Genomic DNA, 21,851 nt, shown 5'->3' on the forward strand with positions numbered 1-21,851 from the left:
TGTGCTCTACGTTCTTTTTCTCTATGCGCTGACAGTGTCTCCTGGCTTTAAATTTATCACATCTAGCCAAAGACCCTCAAAGAGGCCCCACTTGTTCTGGGTATCTTTTTTTTTTTTTTTAAAGATTTTATTTATTTATTTGACAGAGAGAGACAGAGCGAGAGCAGGAACACAAGCAGGGGGAGTGGAAGAGGGAGAAGCAGGCTTCCTGCCGAGCAGGGAGCCCGATGCGGGACTTGATCCCAGGACCCTGGGATCATGACCTGAGCCGAAGGCAGACGCTTAACGACTGAGCCACCCAGGCGCCCCTGTTTTGGGTATCTTTATAGGTATAGCATTAACAAGGTACCACTCTATATTGCAGTAATAGGGCAATTTTAAACAATGACTGATCAACTGAAATTGTAGAGCAGATGTCACACAGAAGCAATGAAAAATGGAAGAGACTAAATCTTTCAGAAATGAGGAAAGCAGGATGTCAATGTAAAAGGAAGGCTCTCTGGATTATAGCTATAGGTTTTTGATCCTATTGGCTAGAATTCCTCTTAGATCCAGTCTTACCTAAGAAGACAGCATGAAGTAATAATGGTAGATGAAGAGCCCAATCTTCTCTCACACTGTGATCCACCACCATCTCAGTCATAAAAATAACAGCAATATTGCACCTAATCAATGACATGATGAAATTAATGTAACTTCTGAAGAGGATGGAAATACATTGATAGATCATTAAGTCACAGTTAAATACAACTCATAAGCCCTGCTGAAGAATTATGTAAGACCATTATTCCAGGGAAATGGAGTTTAATTTCTGACATAGCACAGAACTCCATAAAGAGAAGAAATGTTGGCTGAGTTGATCACATAACGGGGAGACTTACTAGTCACTCGGTAATAAGAGCTGAAGAAGGAACAATTACAACCTAAAAATCATCACAGAATGCATATCCATATCCAGATTGCATCAAGGAAAAATTCCGACTTACAAGGCAGCTTTAAACACTGGTTAATATTCAACCAAACTCTACAAATACACTGACAGCTACAAGTCAAGTCGTGCATGGTCCCTCTGATTTCAAAGGTCATTTCATTTGATGGGACCTGGAATGATTTCCCTCCCTTCATAGGAGGAAAAGTCCAGCCAAAGTTAAGCAGTCATTTCCCTCTACCCACACATGCTACTTACCTATGGAGGGGCCCCCGGGGAGTGATGGTCTCTGGGAGGTAGTCAACCAGGGGGGCCCAGCATCCTCCAGTACAAGGCATGGGGAGGGGCTGTGGTTGTTTGGTCTCTGTAATAGTCAACAGCCAGCCCGTGTAGGGAGAAATCGGGTCATCTATAGGGTGAGAAAGACAAGCGTGTGTTATTTTTAGGGAGAGATGATTTTTGTTTTCCCTACTTGGTGTTTATAGAAAGAATCTTACAAATTTAGGCTAGTAAAAATAACTTTCTAACCATCTCATTTGGTGAGTATGAATTATAGGATCAATGGGTTAGAATCACTTGATTAGATTTTTTAGTCCCTTTATTTTTTGATAATCTAATATACAATTATGCATTACAGAGCAATGGGAAATACAGACATGCAAAAAGAAAACATTAAATCATGCAAATTCTCATCACTGTGAGAACTTGGTCTTTCTCCAATCTTTCCCATTTCAGTAAAATGCAACTCCGTATTTCCATTTTGCTCAGGGCAGGAGCCTTAGAGCTATCCCTGATTTACCTTTTACATCTCACATCCAACTCATAATCATGATAATAATGATGAGGATAACAATAGTAATAAAAATAATAACATTAGGAGCTAACACAGGGAGTACTTCCTTTATACCACGCACTGTTCTATGCATTGCACATATTCTTTTAGAAGATTCATTTATTTATTGGAGGGGGGGCAGGAGGAGAGGCCCGATGTGGGGCTAGATCTCACAACCCCAAGATCACGATCTGAGCCGAAATCAAGTCAGATGTTCAACCGACTGAGCCACCCAGGCGCCCCTGCATTGCACAAGTTAATAGCCCAATAATAGGTACCTCTTACCCCCACTTTACGGAGGGGAAACAGAGGTTAGGCAACCTGGCACCATATTCAGTGAGCTCTACCTTCAAAACATATCCAGAATAAGACCACTTTTCCCCATCTCCATCACTGCCAGTGTAAGTCACCACACTCTCTCACATGGAGCCTGCAATGGCCTCCCTACTTCCATCCTTGCCCCTCTACTGTCTGTCTTCCACAGAGCAGCCAGAGTAATCCTTTTAAAACAGAAGTTCATCCACGTCTCTCTCTCTCTCTCTGCTTGACACTCTCCAGTGGCTCCCCTTTCCACTCAAAATGAACTCCAAACTCCACACCATGGCCTTTAAGGCCTCACAAGGTCTTCCTGCTATTACTCTCTTGGCTTATCTCCTACTACCATCCTCTTTGGTCACACCACCCCAGTCATTCTGGCTTTCTTGCTGTTCTGTGATCACACGAGACACTGTCCAGCTTCAGGGCCTTCACATCTAGCATTCCCTTTGGCTGCAGTGCTCTTTACCGGAGGGCCCATGGCTCCTTTACCTCACACGGGTCTCTGCCCAAGTATCAATTTATTGTAGAGGATTTCCAGGATCACTCTATTTAAAATCTACCCCCCACCCTCAATCACTTTCTATCCTCTCACTCTGCTTTAGTTTTCCTTCCTGGAACAGATCACCCATTCATCAGCACGGAGTACCTCTTTTGACTCTCATATAAGCTCCACAATAGCAGAGACTTTATTTTGTTCATTGTTGTTTCCCTAGTACCTTGAACAGTATCTGACATGTAGTAGGGAATCAACAAATAGTTTTTGAATTAATGAACTTCCTCAACAATATCTTTAAAGTAAACACAGCAATGAGTTTCCAAATAACTTAACCTTACACTTAAAGGAGCTGGAAAAAGAACAAGCCCCAATCCAGCAGAAGGAAGGAAATAATAAAATCAGAGCAGAAATAAATGATACAGAAACTAAAAAAACAACACAACACATCAATGAAACCAGGAGCTGGTTCTTTGAAAAGATCAACAAAGTTGATAAACCTCTAGCTAGACTCAGCATGGAGCTCCTTTTAGAATGCTCTCAATAGAGGTCAGTGGCATTCAAAGACAAGCAGGTCCACTGGGGGCCACGTGATATGAGGCAGGCACATGGCTTCGACAAGCTGGTTCAATCCTGGGATAGGTTTTAGTGTATTAAGAAGAAGGATATATTAGATCATCTTTAGGCAATTTCTACCATATGTAGATTTTCTTGGCTGCACTCTTGAAAGGCAGTGAGAGGTAACAGATTCGAGGCTCCTGGTCCCGTGCAGAACGCTGTCCTTAGTGGTCAGCAGAACCAGTGGAGGGGGTGTCTATCCATTGTGAAGACTGAGGCTTACAGCAAGGGCAGGCACAAGGACACAGCCGCCTTCTGGGATGTCAGGGAAGGGAGTTTTCCAGAGGCAAGGTCAGGATTTGCCTCAGAAAGCGACTGTTAGGTCTTACTAACACACCAAAAATCGAGCAACTGGAACCCTCTAAATTCTATGCCATGAAGCTTGGCCACAACAGTTTTAGCCCAGAAAAAAATGTAAAGCATGTGTGACAGTTCCTCATCTCAGACCTCCTAGTAAATTACCTACAGAATGTTCCACTTTCAGCAAATTAACGTTTTGAGTAACTATCTAGGATAAGCTAATTGCAAAATGTACTTCTAAGTAATCAGCTACTCTATAATAAAACTTAAAAGGAGAGCAGAAATGGGAAGAATATCAAAGAACTAAGAAAAAGAGAAACTTGTGAGATTTCTGTTAGGGAAAGGATATATTTTTCTTTGTTTCAATTATGTTCTCAGATACACATCTGATCAGCAAAAATGCGCTGGATTTTTAGTGATTGGATTAGGAATAAGTGGGCCTGAAACTGGTTTTCTACACTTAGGTCTAAATCGCTAGGACTCAGCTGCGATCCAGCTCAACTAGTTCTATCTATATTATAGGGTTAAATACACTAGCATATGGCCTTGGAGAATAATCCAGATATTTTAAGTAGTCCTAAAAAAGCTTACATCATATTGGTAGGAAGATTTTTATAGATCTGGGTCTAAATCTGTTTTTTGTCCATTTTACTCAAGGTTTTTTTTTTTTTTTTTTTTATAATAGAAAAATACTCTCAAGAGGCTGCACACAGTCCTTCCATCTGGGTAAACCCAGATTATAAAGCCCTGGGGCACTAGGTCTCTCCTGATTCCTTCTTACTCTTTCTATCTCTAATGATCCTCTCAGGAATTCAGGGAGAAAAATAATCGCCCTTCTCATACACCAGAAGTGTGGCCATACGGTTTTGGAATTGAGCCTACCAATCTTTGCTTTTCTTATGGCATAGACCATTTCCATCCTTGTGTAGCTAGAACCAAAAATATATCAGGGAGGACCCAGTTACCAAAGTCCTAAGGGGATCTGTGCCCTATTAGATGTGCTGCCTCCTCCAGACACCCAGAGTTAACTTCTATTACTTAAACACCTAGAAAACGATCTTAGTATGTATTTTCTGGGTTTTTCTGTGATGAGAATATGGTTTGAGTAACTTGATTTCATTTTCCCTTACAATTAATAATTTAAAATATAAGCTCTCAGTCCCCAAATGACATTCTATGAACTGGAGCTTCTCTGGTCAATAACTACATCCATGTAAAGGATATTATTGATACACGACTCAACTGGATTCAAATTCTGTACCAAAATTTTCCCATTAAAATGCTGTTTATTTTATGCTGGCACAACAAGTTTATAAAACAACATTTCTAGGTGAAATAGATGCCATGATGATAACATTAGATTTCTTTTTATGCCTTTCACAAGTATTCACTATAGTTTTTTTTCCTCTTCACAAATACTTCCATTACTTTTTCTTTTTGTCCCTAAAGCCAGTGATGTGAGTTTATGTAATGACACAATTATCTCATTTTACTATAATTATCCTCTGAAATTCACTATATATGTATTTTCTTTTTTTTTTTTTAAAGAATTTATTTATTTATTTGACACACAGAGAGAGATAGTGAGAGAGAGAGCACAATCAGGGGCAGAGGGAGAAGCAGGCTTCCCACTGAGCAAGGAGCCAGACATGGGGCTCGATCCCAGAACCCTGGGATCATGACCTGAACTGAAGGCAGCCACTTAACCAACTGAGCCACCCAGGTGGTTTTATTATAGCATTTCTACCAAATTCTACCAAATTCTATGTTCTAGACTCAGAGCAAAGAGATACACTTTAAAGGAATCAATTGGCAAAGACAGCAATATTCCTGATGTAAAATCCACAGTCATAGAGTTTTGTTTTGTTTTGTTAAAGAGAGAGAATGAGCAGGGAGAGCAGCAGAGGGAGAGGGAGAAATAGACTCCCCGCTGAGCAGAGAGTCCGATGCGGGGCTCCATCCCAGGACTACGGGATCATGACCTGAGCCACAGGCAGATGCTTAAACGACTGAGCCACCCAGGCGCCCCTAGAATGTTATGTTTTGTTATGCTTGTCACATTTTGGCGGGGGGGGGGGAGGGTAGGATTTGACTACTTCACCTTTTCATGATGCCATTTTTTTTTTTTGTCCTCCAGTTCTGAGTTACTGTTGCACAGCAACCAGACTTTTCTTGAACCAACAACTCTCCATTTCTCAACTACTACTCTCCTCATCTGTAAAATCTAGTCCCATCTAAAACTGATGGTCAGTGCCCCTGAGATTTCAAATATTCAGTGTTTGGATGGTATGGTCCCCTGATGGGGCAGAGAAAGAAGACAAAATACAAAGAGCTTTATTTTACCTCAGATTGATAGTACTAGTAACAAGTTATATAGGCATATAGGTGAAACTTAACCTATGTTAGAGTATGGCAATTATATACGGATTTTAGACATCCTTTCCATTGGTATTTTCAGGGCTGGAGAATTGCCTGTCTGTGCATTAAGAAGCAGAGTCAGGGCAGCTGAAATACGGTGTCATTACAACTACATAGCTCTTACCCACTCTGCACATTTTCCGTAAAAACAAAACAAATCAGAACAACAACTACAAAGGCCCTATGCATTGACAAATGAACCTAACTCATGAAATACCATCGTATTTACAATTTCCACCAAATGAGACAAATAAATCCCACCAGATGGTTTACTGATTTCCTCAGCATACCGAAATGTCACAGGGAGTGTTCTTTGGTTCCAGAATTTCTGCAACTTGTGACCAAGTGATACCCTTTACCTGCTCAGTATCCACAGAAGCTGTTCAGGGCTTAAACAAAGTAAATGAATGCATTGACCTTTTTGGTGTTCCCACCTTCCCAGGTACGGAGAAATTCCTGTGACAGTTATATCTCCCCGTTTAGTGAGGTTTTCACTTGGGCTACTGACACTATGCCCTTGAGAAATTCAATGTGAAAACACATCCTACCCTGGGCGAGCTGACTCACAGAGCTTAAAGGTCAAATCCACTCTTAAGAGAGGTCGAAAAACTGAACTGCAACATTTGTTCTCTAATGGGACAATTTCTGACTAGGCCTTCCCCAGCTGCATTACCAAGGAAAAATGCCAAGAATATAAAAATATGGATTTGGGCAGTAGTTTGAAGTTTTCTAATTTTGATTTGTCCATTGCATGGCTTCTTTTTACTGTTAAGATGCTGACTCTATGCTCACCTGCATAGTTGGATTACGTAGTTACTTAGTATTTATGGGTCTCTTTTTAGTAATTAGAACAGGAATAATCAAAATGTTCACTTTCCACTCCCCAACCACCTGTATTCCATCTGAACAACCTGCTGGTACTTACTTTTATCTTCATCATATGATCCTCCAGAGCTATTGCTGTATCTTGACTCTAGGCGGGTGTGGGCTCTGATGACGTTACTAAACCTTCAAATACAAGAACAACCGTTGGAAACACTGACATGTGTGTGTATGTGCTGTCACTCATAAACACATACTATTATTTAGTGGTTGAGTTTTTGGCAGTGAGTTCCAATGATGCTTTTCCTAAAGGAATACTGTAAAAATTGTACTTCAAGCATTTTGTTTTCCTTGAGAGGGCCAGTGGTCACCCTTGCTCAGAAGCACAAGTTTAAGCCTTCATAAGCTAAATATTTTAAGGCTAGTATTTGGATTGAGCCCCAAAATAACATCTGTTTAGAAAGAAAATAGATATGACACTGAATAATTTGAATCCCTTATTCACATGGTAGCCTGGCATAAGGTAGGTGGTAGGTGGTCAATAAATAATTATTGATTAAGTCAAAGTAGATAGAATTGGGAATATGCAAAAATGGTTTCATAATAAATCTTGGGTTTTATCAGCTTTACAGTTTCCCTTAAAATGATCTGAAGGTTTTCAGGAAAAGGTCCTAGGTGTGGAAATGGGCTGAGTAAGGTTATACGACTTGTCCAGTGTCAACCACAGAAAGGTGGCAGGAGGAGGATGCTTTGAGAACCATGCTGCCTCTGAGCAGGTGAACAGGTGATTTTAGGACTGAGCTCTCACTCACTAGCTCTGTGACCTTGGCCAAGTCCTGTATTTCCTTGGGGACCCTATGTCCACACCTGCCAAAAAGGAATAAGAATAATACTTCACCATTTATTTCACTGGGGTTGTTGTGGGAATCAAAAAGAAATAATGCACGAACGTTTCCCAAACTGTGAGACATCCAAGTATAAGGGATTAGTTATTATATTTCTACCTTGAATTTCTAGAATGCCTTGCCTTCTCTCTTCAGGGCACCAAAGGCTTTCAAATCAATAGTATTTTTGTCATCCAAAGGCCTACATGTAGGGCAACGGGGTGGCTAAAGGGAAGTGATGATAAAACTTTATATTTATTTTATATAAAATGGTACAGGTTTTATCTACTTAATATATATGCAGTCAAAGCAAAGCATTAAGGCTATGTAGAAATATCTGGAAAATTCAAACCGGAGCAGGTGTGTTCCCCTTCATTACTGACAGGTGTTCTGCCTTAACTGACAATCCCTCTAGAACACTGGCGAATGCAGGGCTACTGCTGTCCTCCAGTGTATGGAGAAAAAGAGATGCTTTAGGGAAAAGTACTGAATGTGCCATTAAGACCCCTACCTTGTCCCGGGTGTATAATCTCGGGACATCAGTGATTTAGATTTGCTGAACACAGAAATGTAACAGACTCTAATGACTTTGGTTTTATTCACCTCTTTGATGTTGGCTGCAGCTTTTTCTTTCTCCTAACACAGCCATCTTTTCCCTAACAACTCTGTATCTTTTTTTTTAAAGATTTTATTTATTTATTTGACAGAGAAAGAGACAGCGAGGGAATACAAGCAGGGGGAGTGGGAGAGGGAGAAGCAGGCTTCCTGCTGAGCAGGGAGCCCGATGCGGGGCTCGATCCCAGGACCCTGGGACCATGACCTGAGCCGAAGGCAGACACTTAACGACTGAGCCACCCAGGCACCCATAACACTGTATTTCAAGCATTACTGTCATATCTTTTGGGCTACTGCTTCGTGCATCCATAAAACAGAACAGCTAGGACATCTGCTCAGTCTGTCTACATCAGACTGAACTTACGAAATTAGAAAAGTGACAAACCTATTACCTTCTGAAGATGTTCTTTCATCATACTTGTGCTGACAAATGCAAAGTTAAAAACAGCATAGGTAGAGCCCAGACCTCATTCAGCAAGGCATATAATCAGGGGGATGAAAGAATTCCACATGTGGAGACTTCCGCGGGACAGAGAGCTCATGAACCATATACAGTATATGCTGGCTTTCTAATCACGCTCTGGAGGGGCCAGGCAGGAAAGAATTATAGAAAGGATGACAATCCTTCTCTTTTCCTTTGAGATACATCTAAAGGAGAGTTAGGTAGAGGTTATGAAGCCAAGACGAACATGAGGAGCAAGCCCCTTCCAGACTGTTCTCTTTACTCTGGAGAAGATCAAAACCACAGTGCAGCGAAGTACAAGCTTGGCAACAACAACAAAAAAGTAAAAACTGGCTCCTAAAATCTGTTATTTTCCTTTGCTTTCCTGGCTTGAAGAAAACAATTTTGGGTCTGGGTTTTAGAGGAATTTCAATGATTAAGTAGACTAAATAGCTTTTTAATATCAAAGGTACATGTCTTAAGAAATATATCATGAATATCACTCTGATAAGGGAAAAACTAGAAGGACAAAATGTTTCTCTAAATTTTAACTTGCTGATTTAGCTCAAAGTAATACTTAGGCAACTTTTTGTAGATTATTAATTTCTATCTCTGTATCAAGCGAGATTACCAGAAATTCATACATTTGAAGCTTATTGCTTTGGCTCCCTATGAAAAAAAAATCCTTTCATGGAACCTATAAATTTATCAAATAAGTATTTCTTAAGGGTTGATGTATTAAAAATACTTATGTAGTTTGGTTCTGCATATTTTACAAACTGCTACAAACAGCTATTTTTTTTTTTTTTTTAAAGATTTTCTTTATTTGAGAGAGAGAGTGAGAGAGAGAGAGAGCACAAGACGGGGGAGCGGGAGAGGGAGAAGCAGACTCCCCGCTGAGCAGGGAGCCCGATGTGGGACTCGATCCCGGGACTCCAGGATCATGACCTGAGCTGAAGGCAGTCGCTTAACCAACTGAGCCACCCAGGCGCCCTACAAACAGCTATTTTAATAAAAAATGTGTTCACTTTGTTGTTTAATAAAAAATCCCTACACGATAAATCCTTCTTTGAATTTAGGATAGTTTCAGGGCGCCTGGGTGGCTCTGTCAGTTAAGCGTCTGCCTTCGGTTCAGGTCATGATCTCAGGGTCCTGGGATCGAGCCCCACATCATCGGGCTCCCTACTCAGTGGGGAGTCTGCTTCTCCCTCTCCCTCTGCCCCTCCCCCCCACGCTCATGCTCTCTCAAATATATAAATAAAATCTTTTAAAAAAATAATAGGAATTTAGGGTAGTTTCTGTTAGTAGCTTCCATGAATAGTTTTTATTTTTACACACTGAAAGTTATAAAATTCACTGTATTCTTTTTTTACTTTGGCTCTTGAAGAACTCAAGTTTAGGTTAATACTAACTTTTAGTAGTTTTCCTTAGTGAGGACTTGAGGACTTTCAACAAAACTATCTTACTCTCCTCTTAGCTTGGCTCTTATTCCTTTACCCTTGTTTTAATGATACCATAACCTATCTGAACTTTTTGTTAATAGATATTATAGTATTAAATATTACCAAAATACATCAAAGGGCCATTAATCTAGCTGGAAAAAACATGGCATCAGGCCTGCTTCTTTGCACAACTCCATGGCGCCCCCCGGAGCCCAATAATGTATTTTGGTGACTAGTACCCCTAGGAGTTGGGTAACACAGTAGCCTGGTCAGTATTTCTGACCAACTGTTATCTGTAGACTCTTTGTCTACAAGGACTTCTTTAAAGAACTATAAGAACAGACTGTTCACAAGGACTGTAAAGTAACTATCTTCTGTAATGGGGTTAGCCAGAGGGAGGGAGAAAGGGGCCGGATGGTGTTTGGACAGCTTATCTCTGGGGTGGTCAGATTTCTCCCATTTTTATTCACATACTGAATAAACATTAAAGAATTCGTACTATGTATAGCATAGTAGGCTAATCATTAAGGATAGCAATATGTATGCGAGATATGTGGTCTCTGTTTTCCAAGAATGAAAATCTAGTGGTTGAGACAAGCATGTGTACAAGTACCTATAAATCAACATGACAGAGTCTACAAGAAAGGAAGGGTAATAAGTAGATTCAAGAGAAATAAGGTATTTTAGGCTGAGGGCACAGTCTACTTTCACAGAAAAAAGAGAATGTATTAGAGAAATCGTGCAGATGGAGTACAGGATCAAGGGAATAATGGTATCCTTTGGGATAGAATATTAGTATATATATGGTTATATACACATGAATATATATAAATTGGCCAATAAAGCTATAGATAAATAGATATAGCTGTTATGAAAGAACCAGATACATATGTCTATGTATAAAAAGTGTGGGTATATAACTTCATCAAGCTCTCCACTGGCCAACAGAGATACAGCGAGAGAGGAGGACAGCAAGAGTTAAACAAGAAAGCCTCTATTAGAGGTGTTCTCTGGTCTTGATATTAGAGATGATATTAGAGGTTAGCCTCTTAATTTCAAGGGCCACCACTAAAAACTTGGGTAGGACACTCAGGACTCTGGTCCCAAAGGGGCCTTTGTAGTGAGATGTTAATATACAGACATTCATCACCTTTCTACCCTAAATAAAATTAAGATTGGAAAATTCAGTCTAGACAACAAATGATAAAGAATGTTACACTCCAACTAGAAAGTAGAAATATCTTTAGAGAAATAATGTCATTATTTACCATAAGGAAGTTTCCAAAGAAGGCACTAACAAATACAGATTAAAACCATGTTAATTAATCATCTTGTATTGTCATTGATGTATGGAGTATGAAAACCTTTACTCATTTCCAAGAATGAAAGAAACGCCTCTATTAGAGATCTGTATTGGGCAAGGTCTATGATCATGATCCACTGGGTTTGGGCTTTTAACCTGAAGGAAGGCTCATGTGGATGAGCATCTGCCTAAAGGCAGTGTAGCAACCCAGGAATGAAGGTACTGGGGAACCTGATAAGGGCCCGAACTGGAAATGAGCCTTCAGAACTCCCGAGGCAGTCCATCTTATGTCAGATACCCATCCACCTGCAGCCCCCGGCCATATTCTCCTGCACAGGATGAAATCCTGAGGATGGTCACGAAGCATCTGGAAGCATTATGGGTTGAGTGAATTATTTCAATTAGTTGATCTATTGAATTTTCTCCATTATGAATCTGTGTGAGTCTCATCCTTGTTACTAATTTCTTAAGTGAAACGGCTCCTCAGGAGTTTTCACTAGAAAATTGTCAGCCTAAGGAGTTTTTGACACCATGAGAATCATTTTAGTTTTTATTTTTTTAAAGATTTTATATATATATATATATATATATATAAAATTTATTTATTTATTTATTTATTTATTTATTTAGGGCACAAGCGGGGAGAGAGGCAGAGGGAGAGGAAGAGAGAATCCTTAAGCAGACTCTCTGCTGAGCACGGGGCGGAACACAGGGCTCGATCTCGGGACCCTGAGGTCATGACCTGAGCCGAAATCAAGGGCTGGATGCTTAACCAACTGAACCACCCAGGCACCCCATCTAATTTTTATTTTTTAATTTGAGTCCTATTTATTTCTTTTTGTTTGTTTCTCTGCTCTTCACAATTAACTACAGGAAATAGTGATGCAGATTTTATTTATTTATGAGTAGCTTCTGGACAATGTAAAGGGGCAAGAGAAATACCATTAAAGAGCTAATGTGAAGGGACTAGAGGCTTCTTTTAGCAGGAAAAGGCAGTGTTTGTTGTTGGTTAACCAAATTTGACCATGTAAAGACAGAACAAAAATGATGACGTTTCATAGGACTCACCTCAAGACAACTGCTCAATCTCTAAGTAATCATTCCACAGCCAGATCTGAAAATTTCACATGGAAATTCCCTCTAATTCCAGATGGTCTGTGCCCACTAGCAGAACCACCAGTGGTTTTTAGTAAGCCCTGCAGTAAGTGGGATTCAGCCACCAGAATGACATCCCTCTTAATCTTTCTTTTCTCTGGCTTTTCTCAGGGAGAAATCATTATCTTTAGGGATATACAGAGCAGAATCAGAGTCAGTTTGTGTTTCTAAAAGCAAAGAAGAATGTGTGTGTGTGTGTGTGTGTGTAATTTATGAAACACCACAAACTCTTACTGATGCCTTTGTATAGACTATTGCTGAAAGTTATACTGGACATTAAGCCAAATGTGTGCACCAACCGCTCATCAGATTCTTTCAATATCTTGCTCTCCTCGGCGTCTGGGAAACTGTCTTGGCCGGCAACCACCGTGTTGCTGCTGGAGGTGGTTCCTGGAGGTAGGATTAGAAGAAAATGTAGGGGGAAGGGTTAAGCCCGGGTCTCAAGTAATTACAGTGAAGGATTTCTTATAAAATCTCATGTTTGAAAGATTCCTTACATCTTCTATACAATCTCAGACATTCTAAACAAACTTCCAAGCCCACACCACTGAAATGGGAGAATCCCAGACATCTGTTATGGTCAAACCAAATTCCTCAACTCTCTTATGAAGTGCAGCTACAACATTCTTGAAACACTTTCTTCCTGACCACTTAGGTAATGAGCTTATTTACAGTGGCTGACCCTGCTGCTAGATGCTTTAGTATTTCTGGGTCCAGGAGTTATTAAACTAATGTTAGTGAAGCAAATCCAAGTACCTAGAGTTTCTGATCCCTGGGCAGTATACTGCTGCTCTTCGAGAACATGCTCTGGCAGTAGGTGCGGGGCAAATAGAGGGCATAAGAGACCAGGGGAGGAGAGAGATTTGAAGGCAGTTATGGTATTAGGAAAATCCAAGGGAAGCTGGCTTCAAGGAACTTGAGGAGGATGTTATCTATTTCATAAAATGATGCTGAGAAGCCAATTTATTGAAAGTGATAATACTGTTGAGGGGCATTTTAGTTAACTCTGGGAGATTATTAACCAAGAAAATTGCATAGATATAGAAGGAGGGTCCAGAAATGAGATTCCTAAGTGACTGCCATGTCCTGCCAGGGATCAGCCTAAAGTACAAAGCTCCACCAATACTGGGTCACTGACTGATGGTCACCTTTACAAAATGATTTCATTAAACCGATAAGGCCCTTCAAGAGTCTCAGCTATTCTGAAACCATCTTTTTTTTTTTTTAAAGACTTTATTTATTTAATTGAGAGACAGAGTGAGAAAGAGCGAGAGAGCGAGCATGCACGCGCAGGCAAGAGCAGGGGGAGGGGCAGGAGGAGAGGGAGAAGCAGACTTCCCATGGAGCAGGGAGCCTGACTCGGGACTCCATCCCGATACTCCGGGATCACGACCTGAGCTGAAGGCAGATGCTTACCCGATGGAGCCACCCAGGTGCCCCTGAAGCCATCTCTTAAATGAAAGTTCACACAGGAATAAGAAAAAGTAACACACACATACACTCCTATCCCTTCAGTGTTCTCCATACAGAAAAACCCAGAGATCCCAGACAAGATGTCCACCCAGCTGCCCTCCCCCTACCGGAGGCTGCCGCGGAGGCCTTGCTGCTGGCTGCGAAGCGGTAGAAGGGGGGGTTGTCACAGTGCTGGACGATGGGATTCACCGGCTCCGTCTGCTGCAGCTCGAAGAGAAGCTCCTCCATGGTCTGGATGGTGTTGTTACGACACAAGTAGATTGCCACCTTTTTAATCTGAGAAGAAACAGAACGTAAGGGATGTCTTCCAGAGCCTCTCCCACAAGAACGCTAGACTGTAACCTGTTCCCTTCCATGAATGCGTCCTCCCCGAGCTACCATCCTGATAGCTCGGCTTCATGGTCTCCTAGCATGAACCAAAGCGTTTGGATTAAAACTGGCCTCTCTGCACATGCATGTCTGACAGAAATACATGTTAAAGGCCTTACCTGCCCTAATGGCCACGTTTACAAAAGTTACCTTTGGGGCACATGCACTCTCTCTCAGCTGAAAACTTGCCCGCTAAGGCCTTATCTAGAAACAAGTTTATTTATACAAACCATGGGAAAAAACTGCAAGTTATTTTTGTTTGAATAAGGAATCCAGTCCCCTGCTCTTCTCTACTCTCCTCGAAACAAGTGAATTTTAGCTGTTTGTGGGGTTTTAAATTTTAAAAATAAGTCTGGATTAAAGCTCTGCCTTATTGTGGCCCTCACCGTCCACCCTGAGGCATGGAAGCCGCAGTAGGGCTCAGGTGGTTCAAAACAGCGGGCAGGCAGAAAATCTCTCACAAGAACCAACAGCACACAAATGCCAACTGAGTTAGGGTTTTATTTTATTTTTTTTATTTATTTTTAAAAAATTTTTTAAATTTAAATTCAGTTAACCAACACATAGTACATCATTAGTTTTTGATATAATGTTCAATGATTCATCGGTTGCATATATGAATTAGGGTTTTAAAAATGTTGTCATTTTATTGATCAGATCACCTTTAAATACAAACACTAAATATCATGTATCTCAGGAAGATTTCTCTCTGCTTATTTCTCTCCTAACACTTACATTTGAAGAGAAACACCTGGATACTCCCCATTTTTATTCTGTTTTAAGAGCATCAAGATGTAAACATGAAGCATTTTTATTAGTCATAATATAATGTGTTACTGAGTTTCTCTTATATAGTGGGTCTACTGTTTACAGAAGGCAGCTTTTAGTAGCTGTTAGGAAAATATCCACTTTAATTCATAAGTTTCTGTGTCCAAAGGCTTAGAAAGAGGATGACAGGTGTCCCTAGGACACTGTAGCCTGCTTCTCAGGGGGCAGAAGGACACTTTATGTAACATGTAGATGAGCTCCTGGGAGATGAGCGTGACTGACAAAATCTGACATCTCCATTTTACTCAGTGCCAAGAGCACATTCTGACTCGCAGCTGCAAATACAACCAACAGGAGCAGTGACTCCCGAGAGTCTGAGGGACACTTACATAGGGCAAGAGAAGCGTGTCGCTGCTAACCCCACACAGGCTGATCAGGAACTGCAAGGTGATCCTCAGGTTGTTGCTCCATTTCTCGTTGTTGGCTAAAGCATTCCAAGCATTCTCCATTTCTGGTCCAGGAACTTCATCGCCGTACTATAACACACAAGAGAAAAACCAGCCCGGGAGACGTGTGGGAAAAATGGCAGGATGCAAAATGCTTGATTAAAAGTTGTTATAAGGGTCATGGCCATCTCAAAATCCTAAGAAGGGGGAGACATGGCCATTCTTCAGACAGATGCCATTTTTCAGCAACTTACAATGCACCAAGCAGTAATGTACGTACTTATTGTCATGATTTTTAATATGTTAGGGTTCTTATTTTTATTACTTTAAAAAACTGTGGTAAAACACACATAACATAAAGTTTGCCATTTTCAAGCATACGGTTCAGTGGCCTGAAGTACATTCACATCACTGTGCAACCATCGCCACGCTCCATGCCCTATTCGTGCGATTCTTCATGTAAGAGCTGCTTGCCCTGAGTGGGCAGCACAGGGTTTGATCAACCCAGGGGCTCCCTGGATGACAGAGCCGTGCTCTGAGGCACGGATCCTCGGAGTTTACCTTGGCCGTCATGTACATGAGGTTATTCAGGACCAGTGACGTGGCTTCCGGGGAGCCCCAGCCACTGCCTCTCAGCCCGTGTGAAGCGGTCACTTCCCCTTCCTGGTCCTTGACGTCATCGTCTGGGCTGCTGGGGCTTGACCCCGGGAGGAGGAGCCTGCTGTCCACCAGCTCGATGTTGTGCAGCCAGGGCAGCAGGTAGGTGAGCATGATCTGACGCCCATTTGGGTGTGTCGTGGGGAACCGCTGGCTGACCTCTAAAGGGAATGGCAGTGACACAGAGCCGTACGTTATCTCATCGAAATAAACGAAGCTATTAACACCAACGGACAGATGGAACAGTGACTTCAGTGTACAAGGCATTTTCACATACAGCAGCTCCTCAAGGCCTCCAAATCTTACAAGTGAGGCTTGTCCTCAAGCCTCTTGCGTCTGGCGCTCTGTGGAGCGTCGTCAGAGAGCACAGCGGGAAAAGCATGGGCTTGGTCAAAGTGGAGTGAGGCGCGAGGCTTCATGAGTTCAAATCCACTGCTATGGAAGAGGCGCATCAGAGCGGACAAAACAAGGGGCTCGGAATCAGGACATGTGATTAGATCCCAGCTCCTGTTACCTACCAGCTGCAGGAAATTCTGTGTTAGTTATTTAACCTCTCTGTTCCTCATCTGTAGAATGGGACCACCTTGGGCCACTGTGAGGATTAAGAGATAGGATCATAAGGTATCTTACATGCTCAGCACAGTGCTGGGCACCCAGGAGGAGCTTAATAAACAGTGGTTGGGACTGTTGTAACAAGGACTATTATCTTTCCGCTCTTCTGATAGTTTACCAAGTGTCTTCCATGAACTCTTTGCTGTAAAACTGAGAAGTGAGCCTCCAGCATGTGGACTCACGTTCCTGGTATTGACTTGAAAACTGCCACCTATGTGGCTGGCGCATGCTCAGTGCTGTACTTTGTTTTATGAAATAAATGAATCAAAAGGGTAAAACTGGACATTCAGCTCAGTGATTTCACCCTTATTTTCTGTGATAGCATTCATGCCTTGTTTCACTGTCAGCAGCATTTAATTTTGTGATCTGAATAAGCTTTCTATAGAAATAAAAGCACAGCGTTACCTATATGCTGCGAGCTGCTTGTAATCTTTTATTTCTAACATCTAGAGAAGAAACGGTTTTATCCTAAGGGAAATTTGAAAGCACAGTCTGATGCACTTGTTATTACCCAGCGTGGCATGTAATCTCATTTGGAGAGCTCTTGGCTGCTAAACAATAGAACAACGAAGATGCCAGGAATTACACCAAGATAATCCACTAGATCTCTGAAACAGTAGCTTTAATTGATTTGGCCCTTTTCCTAAAATTACAATTACCATTTTTTTTATTTTGAAGAATATGAATATATTTAATGCTGGGCCGCAATAATCAGGGTTAAGCTGTGATGTTCCACATAGCTCAAAACTTCAAAACTGACTTAATTTCTAAACTTTAGGGATGTGATGACTGATATCATGAACTTTTATGACACATATTCGGATCCTTCAGATCCCAGAACATTTATTTATTCAACATACGGGGCCTTTTCTAGGGGCAAGTCACTGTGCTAGGCACTGTGGAGCCAGCAAGGACTCAAGGTTTAGTTCCTGTCCCTGAGGAGGAGGCTCTGAGGCAAGTGATGCTGACAGGTAACTCTGGGGCGAGGTACAAGTGACAAAGAGGAACAAACAGAGTGTTGTAGGGGTTCGGTGGAGGAAAAGGCCTTCTGGTTACAAGGATTCAGGGCACGTTATGGCAAAAGAACTATTTTAACTCTGCTAGAAAAGGATCGGGAATTTGGAGGGGAATAAATCCTTCCAATTGGAGGGACAACCGCTATTAAAAATACATTTTTTAACAGTGGCATAAAAACCTCTAGTCTTTTTGAGGCAATGATTACCTTCTAACACATCACATGATTTGCTTATTTATGATGTTTATTACATCTTGTCTGTCAGACACAAGGTCCAACCGGTGTGTGTGTGGGGAGAGGCACCTAAATCAGGGCCAGGATTGTAGAGGTCTTTCTGAAGGGAAAGGGGGAAAAAATGCCACAGGCATGCAAACAACCCCCACTCACCCCTCCAGCAACAAATTAAAAAAAATGTGAGATGGCTGTTCCGTACAGTTTCTGGCTCCTCTGGGAGTGACCTGTGCAACTCGCCTGGCTACTTCCAAGGAATTAACCTATCTGACATTACAGGCAATAAAAATCTCACCACAGGGTTTTTAGTAGTAAAAGCAGTGAAAACAAGAGCTAGACAATCTCTATAGCCTCCTCCTTTTTCCATGTTATTTTCAACAAGTTATTCCTCATAAATCAAAACAGCCCAAAGGTCAATTCTTGAAGAAAAACTTAGATTGCACCTGCTTGCCACTCACTGTATGAGCTTCTTTTGTTCTTGAACACTCTGTACTATTTACCTCCTCTTCCCTGAGTTGTCCAGTCTGCTACCAGCTTCTCCTTCTCAGCCAAACAACAAGCTCAAATCCCCCGCTCACCCTCAGACTCTGCAACCCACTGTAGCTCCATCCTCTCCTTTTCCTTCTTTCTCAGCCAAGCCACTGAGATGTGGCTTCTACTGCACTTTCTCTGCAGAAACGATTGACAGTTACCAAAAATTGTGAACTGTGAACTGTGAGGTCCAGAGGGTGATGCTTAGATTCTATCTCCTGGGAGCTCTCTGATCCAGTCAAGGCTGTGGACTGCTCACTCATTCCTCCAAAATCCTTTCTTCTCTAGGTTTCCATGATGCCCACCTTCTAGGTGTTCTCCTTCCTCTCTGAATGGGCCTCCACCCCTGTCTGTTCCCTCACTCTTCCCGGGCCCAGTCCTCAAAAGCTGGGTGTCTGGGTGCGTTCTTCCTCTCTGTGTTCACTCCACTCGTGATCTCATCTGTTTCCTTGGTTCTACCCCCTTCTATTCTTCCATAAGTCACTAGCGCTGGTCTGCCCTTGACTCTAGTCTGTCTCTACATAGGGATGTCTGACAGACACCTACATTCAATATCCCAAGCTGAGCTCAGGATCTCTGCTTTGTCCTTAGCCTTCCCATTTCTCTGGATTGGCTCTTGAGGTGGGGCTATCACCCCCTACCTCCCAGATATCGTACCAGGGTCTCCCTTCCGTGTACCCTGCCTGGAAGCTCTTGACTCTGGTCTCCCCTTTCTACTCTCACGGGGCTGTCTTAGTTCAGGCCTTCATAACTTTCTCCGTGGACCACTGTCATTGTTTCTCAACAGATCCTCTCTCTTTAGACTGGATGTTCTTTTATCCATCCTTCACACACAGTCAGTCTTTCTAAAATGCATTCTGCTCTTGTCCCTGCCTCTTGTTTGAAACTGATCAGTGGCTTTCAGAACCCAAGGAGCTTGTTCGATGCCCTTCCTGTTCCCAGGGCTCTGAGGGGTTTCAGGAGCACCTAGAGATCACTGTCCTATAAACTCCTTAGGGTACAATACAACAATACAAAGCCTTCCAAGACCTGACTTCTGCCTCTCTGTCTGTCCATGACCATCTCTAGCTTTCCCTCATCCCTGCATGTTGTAGTAGCCAAACTGACCACTACATAATCTCTCGAACGCAGCATGTTATTTTATACCTCTAAGTCAACCCACGTGCTCTTTCCTTGGTCTGTAATACCTATCTACTTGCCAACTGTAATGTCAACTACTTGTCTGCTTTGCAAATTTCTACTCCTCTTTCCAACTGCAGCTCAGACACCAACTTCTCTAGGAGGTCTTGCCTGATATTCTTGGCCCAATAATTGATTATCCCCTTATCTTCTATCTCGTACACAGAATGTGCTTTTTTTAATTATACTTGCTGCTCTGTATCATAACCATATGACTGCACATCTTTCCTTATTACTAGATTATGACCCATTGATGAGAGAGAGACTGTTTTATTCGCATCTGTGTTCCTAGGACCTAAGCACAGTGCTTGGCATGGAGGTGGCACTCAAATCTTGGTTGACGGGAATAGAAATAGATTTTAGTTTTCCAAGAAGAGAACTAGTTTATCAAGAAGGCTTTTCTGGAGTCCCCCCATTGTTTCAGGCATGAGGCAAGGATGTGACTAATTCTGTTGCAGATAGATGGAGAGATTTTCACAGTAGAAGCAGATTTTCACTTAGGTCTTTTTTTTTTTTTTTTTTTAAGATGTATTTATTTATTTTGGGGGGGGAGGGGCAGAAGGAGAGGGAGAGAGAAACTCAAGCAGACTCTGCGCTGAGCACACAGCATGATGTGAGACTCGATCTCACAACCTTAAGATCATGACCTGAGCCAAAACCAAGAGTTGGATGCTTAACTGACTGAGCCACCTAGGTGCCCCCCTCCTCTTTTTTAAAGTTTATTTGAGTAGTCTCTACACTTAACGTGGGGCTTGAACTCATGACTCCAAGATCAAGAGTCACATGCTCTTCTGACTGAGCCAGCCAGACACCCTTGGTATTATCTTTTTTTTTTTTTTTTAAGATTTATTTATTTATTTGATGGGGGAGGGGCAGAGGGAGAGAGAGAATCTTAAGCAGACTCTCCTCTGAGCATGGAGCCCAACTCGGGGCTTGATCTCATGACCTTAGATCATGACCTGAGCAGAAACCAAGAGCCGGATGCTTAACTGACTGAGCCACCTAGGTGCCCCAGATTTTCAGTTAGGTCTTAAGGAAGACTGGAGTTAGGGAGAAGGAGAGAAGGGCCATTTCTGGCAAAGGAAAGAGCATGCACAGAAGCAAGGATTGACAAAAGGGCCTGGCATGTAAAAGGTCAAGTGAGATGGGAGTAGAAGGTTCTTGGATGAAAAGGTTTGGAAAGCAAGTTTGGAAGAGGAGGTTTTTTTTTTAATCGGTGAAAGAGTTCCTATTATTTAATGTCTCTAAGCCTTAGTATCTCATCTGTAAAATAGCAAGGGTGATTACAGTGGTGGTGGTGGTGATTCCACACTAGCACTAGGCTAACTGCTTGGGTTTATCAGCTTGTTCTAATCCTTGCACCCTCTGGGGTAGTTACTATTGCAGATAAGGACATGGAATTTAGAGGTTCCATGACTTGCCCGAGGTCAAACAGCCAGGGAATGGCAGGGCCAGGGACGGACCCAGGCTGTCAAGCCCAGAGTCTCATTTCTAACCACTACTCATGGGGTTGCAGAAATCAAATGATAAATGAAGTGTACATAAAGTGCCTAGTATAGGCCACTCAATGGATGGAAACTGATATTATCAGCAGTTATTTTTAGGACAGCTGGGCAGAGAAGTTTGAGCGGAGAAGTGCTGTACATATTTGGTTTTGAGTAGTGGGTGGACTGCAGGGTTGAGGACTGCAGGCAGGGGATGTTGGGACAAGGGTGGGGTGGGGGGACTGAAGGGGATCTGGACGAAGGCCCTGGTAACATAGATGGAAAAAGAGGACTAACTGAGAGACCAAAATCAGCCTCTTGGCAAGGTGCTCCTTACGCAGGAAGTTAATCAACAACTATAATTCTTTAAAGGTGGGTTTTCACAAAAATTACTCACAAAGACTACTTGCAAAGATGTGCTAAAAATCTAAACTCTCAACAACCTATGTATGTAGCAACATACAAGGTACAAAACACCATCACCATCACCACCAAAAACAACTTGCAGCAATTATA

The 21,851-nt window shown here is 42.0% G+C and overlaps 1 protein-coding gene across 15 annotated transcripts in view; it reads right to left on the reverse strand.

Annotated features, from left to right (window-relative positions):
• FRY (FRY microtubule binding protein) overlaps window positions 1–21,851 on the reverse strand; it is a 425,755-nt gene that overhangs the window by 68,803 nt on the left and 335,101 nt on the right. For all 15 annotated transcript variants that reach the window (XM_078070487.1, XM_078070483.1, XM_078070485.1 and 12 more), the window contains 7 exons: window positions 16,188–16,444; window positions 15,570–15,716; window positions 14,151–14,319; window positions 12,870–12,960; window positions 6,833–6,915; window positions 1,187–1,337; window positions 562–665 (listed from right to left, as the gene is read on the reverse strand). In XM_078070487.1, coding sequence (XP_077926613.1) covers window positions 562–665; window positions 1,187–1,337; window positions 6,833–6,915; window positions 12,870–12,960; window positions 14,151–14,319; window positions 15,570–15,716; window positions 16,188–16,444 — 1,002 coding nt within the window. The remainder of the gene's footprint in view (window positions 1–561; window positions 666–1,186; window positions 1,338–6,832; window positions 6,916–12,869; window positions 12,961–14,150; window positions 14,320–15,569; window positions 15,717–16,187; window positions 16,445–21,851) is intronic.

The sequence above is a fragment of the Halichoerus grypus genome, chromosome 4, assembly GCF_964656455.1.
Source record: "Halichoerus grypus chromosome 4, mHalGry1.hap1.1, whole genome shotgun sequence".
Taxonomy (NCBI): Eukaryota; Metazoa; Chordata; class Mammalia; order Carnivora; family Phocidae; genus Halichoerus; species Halichoerus grypus.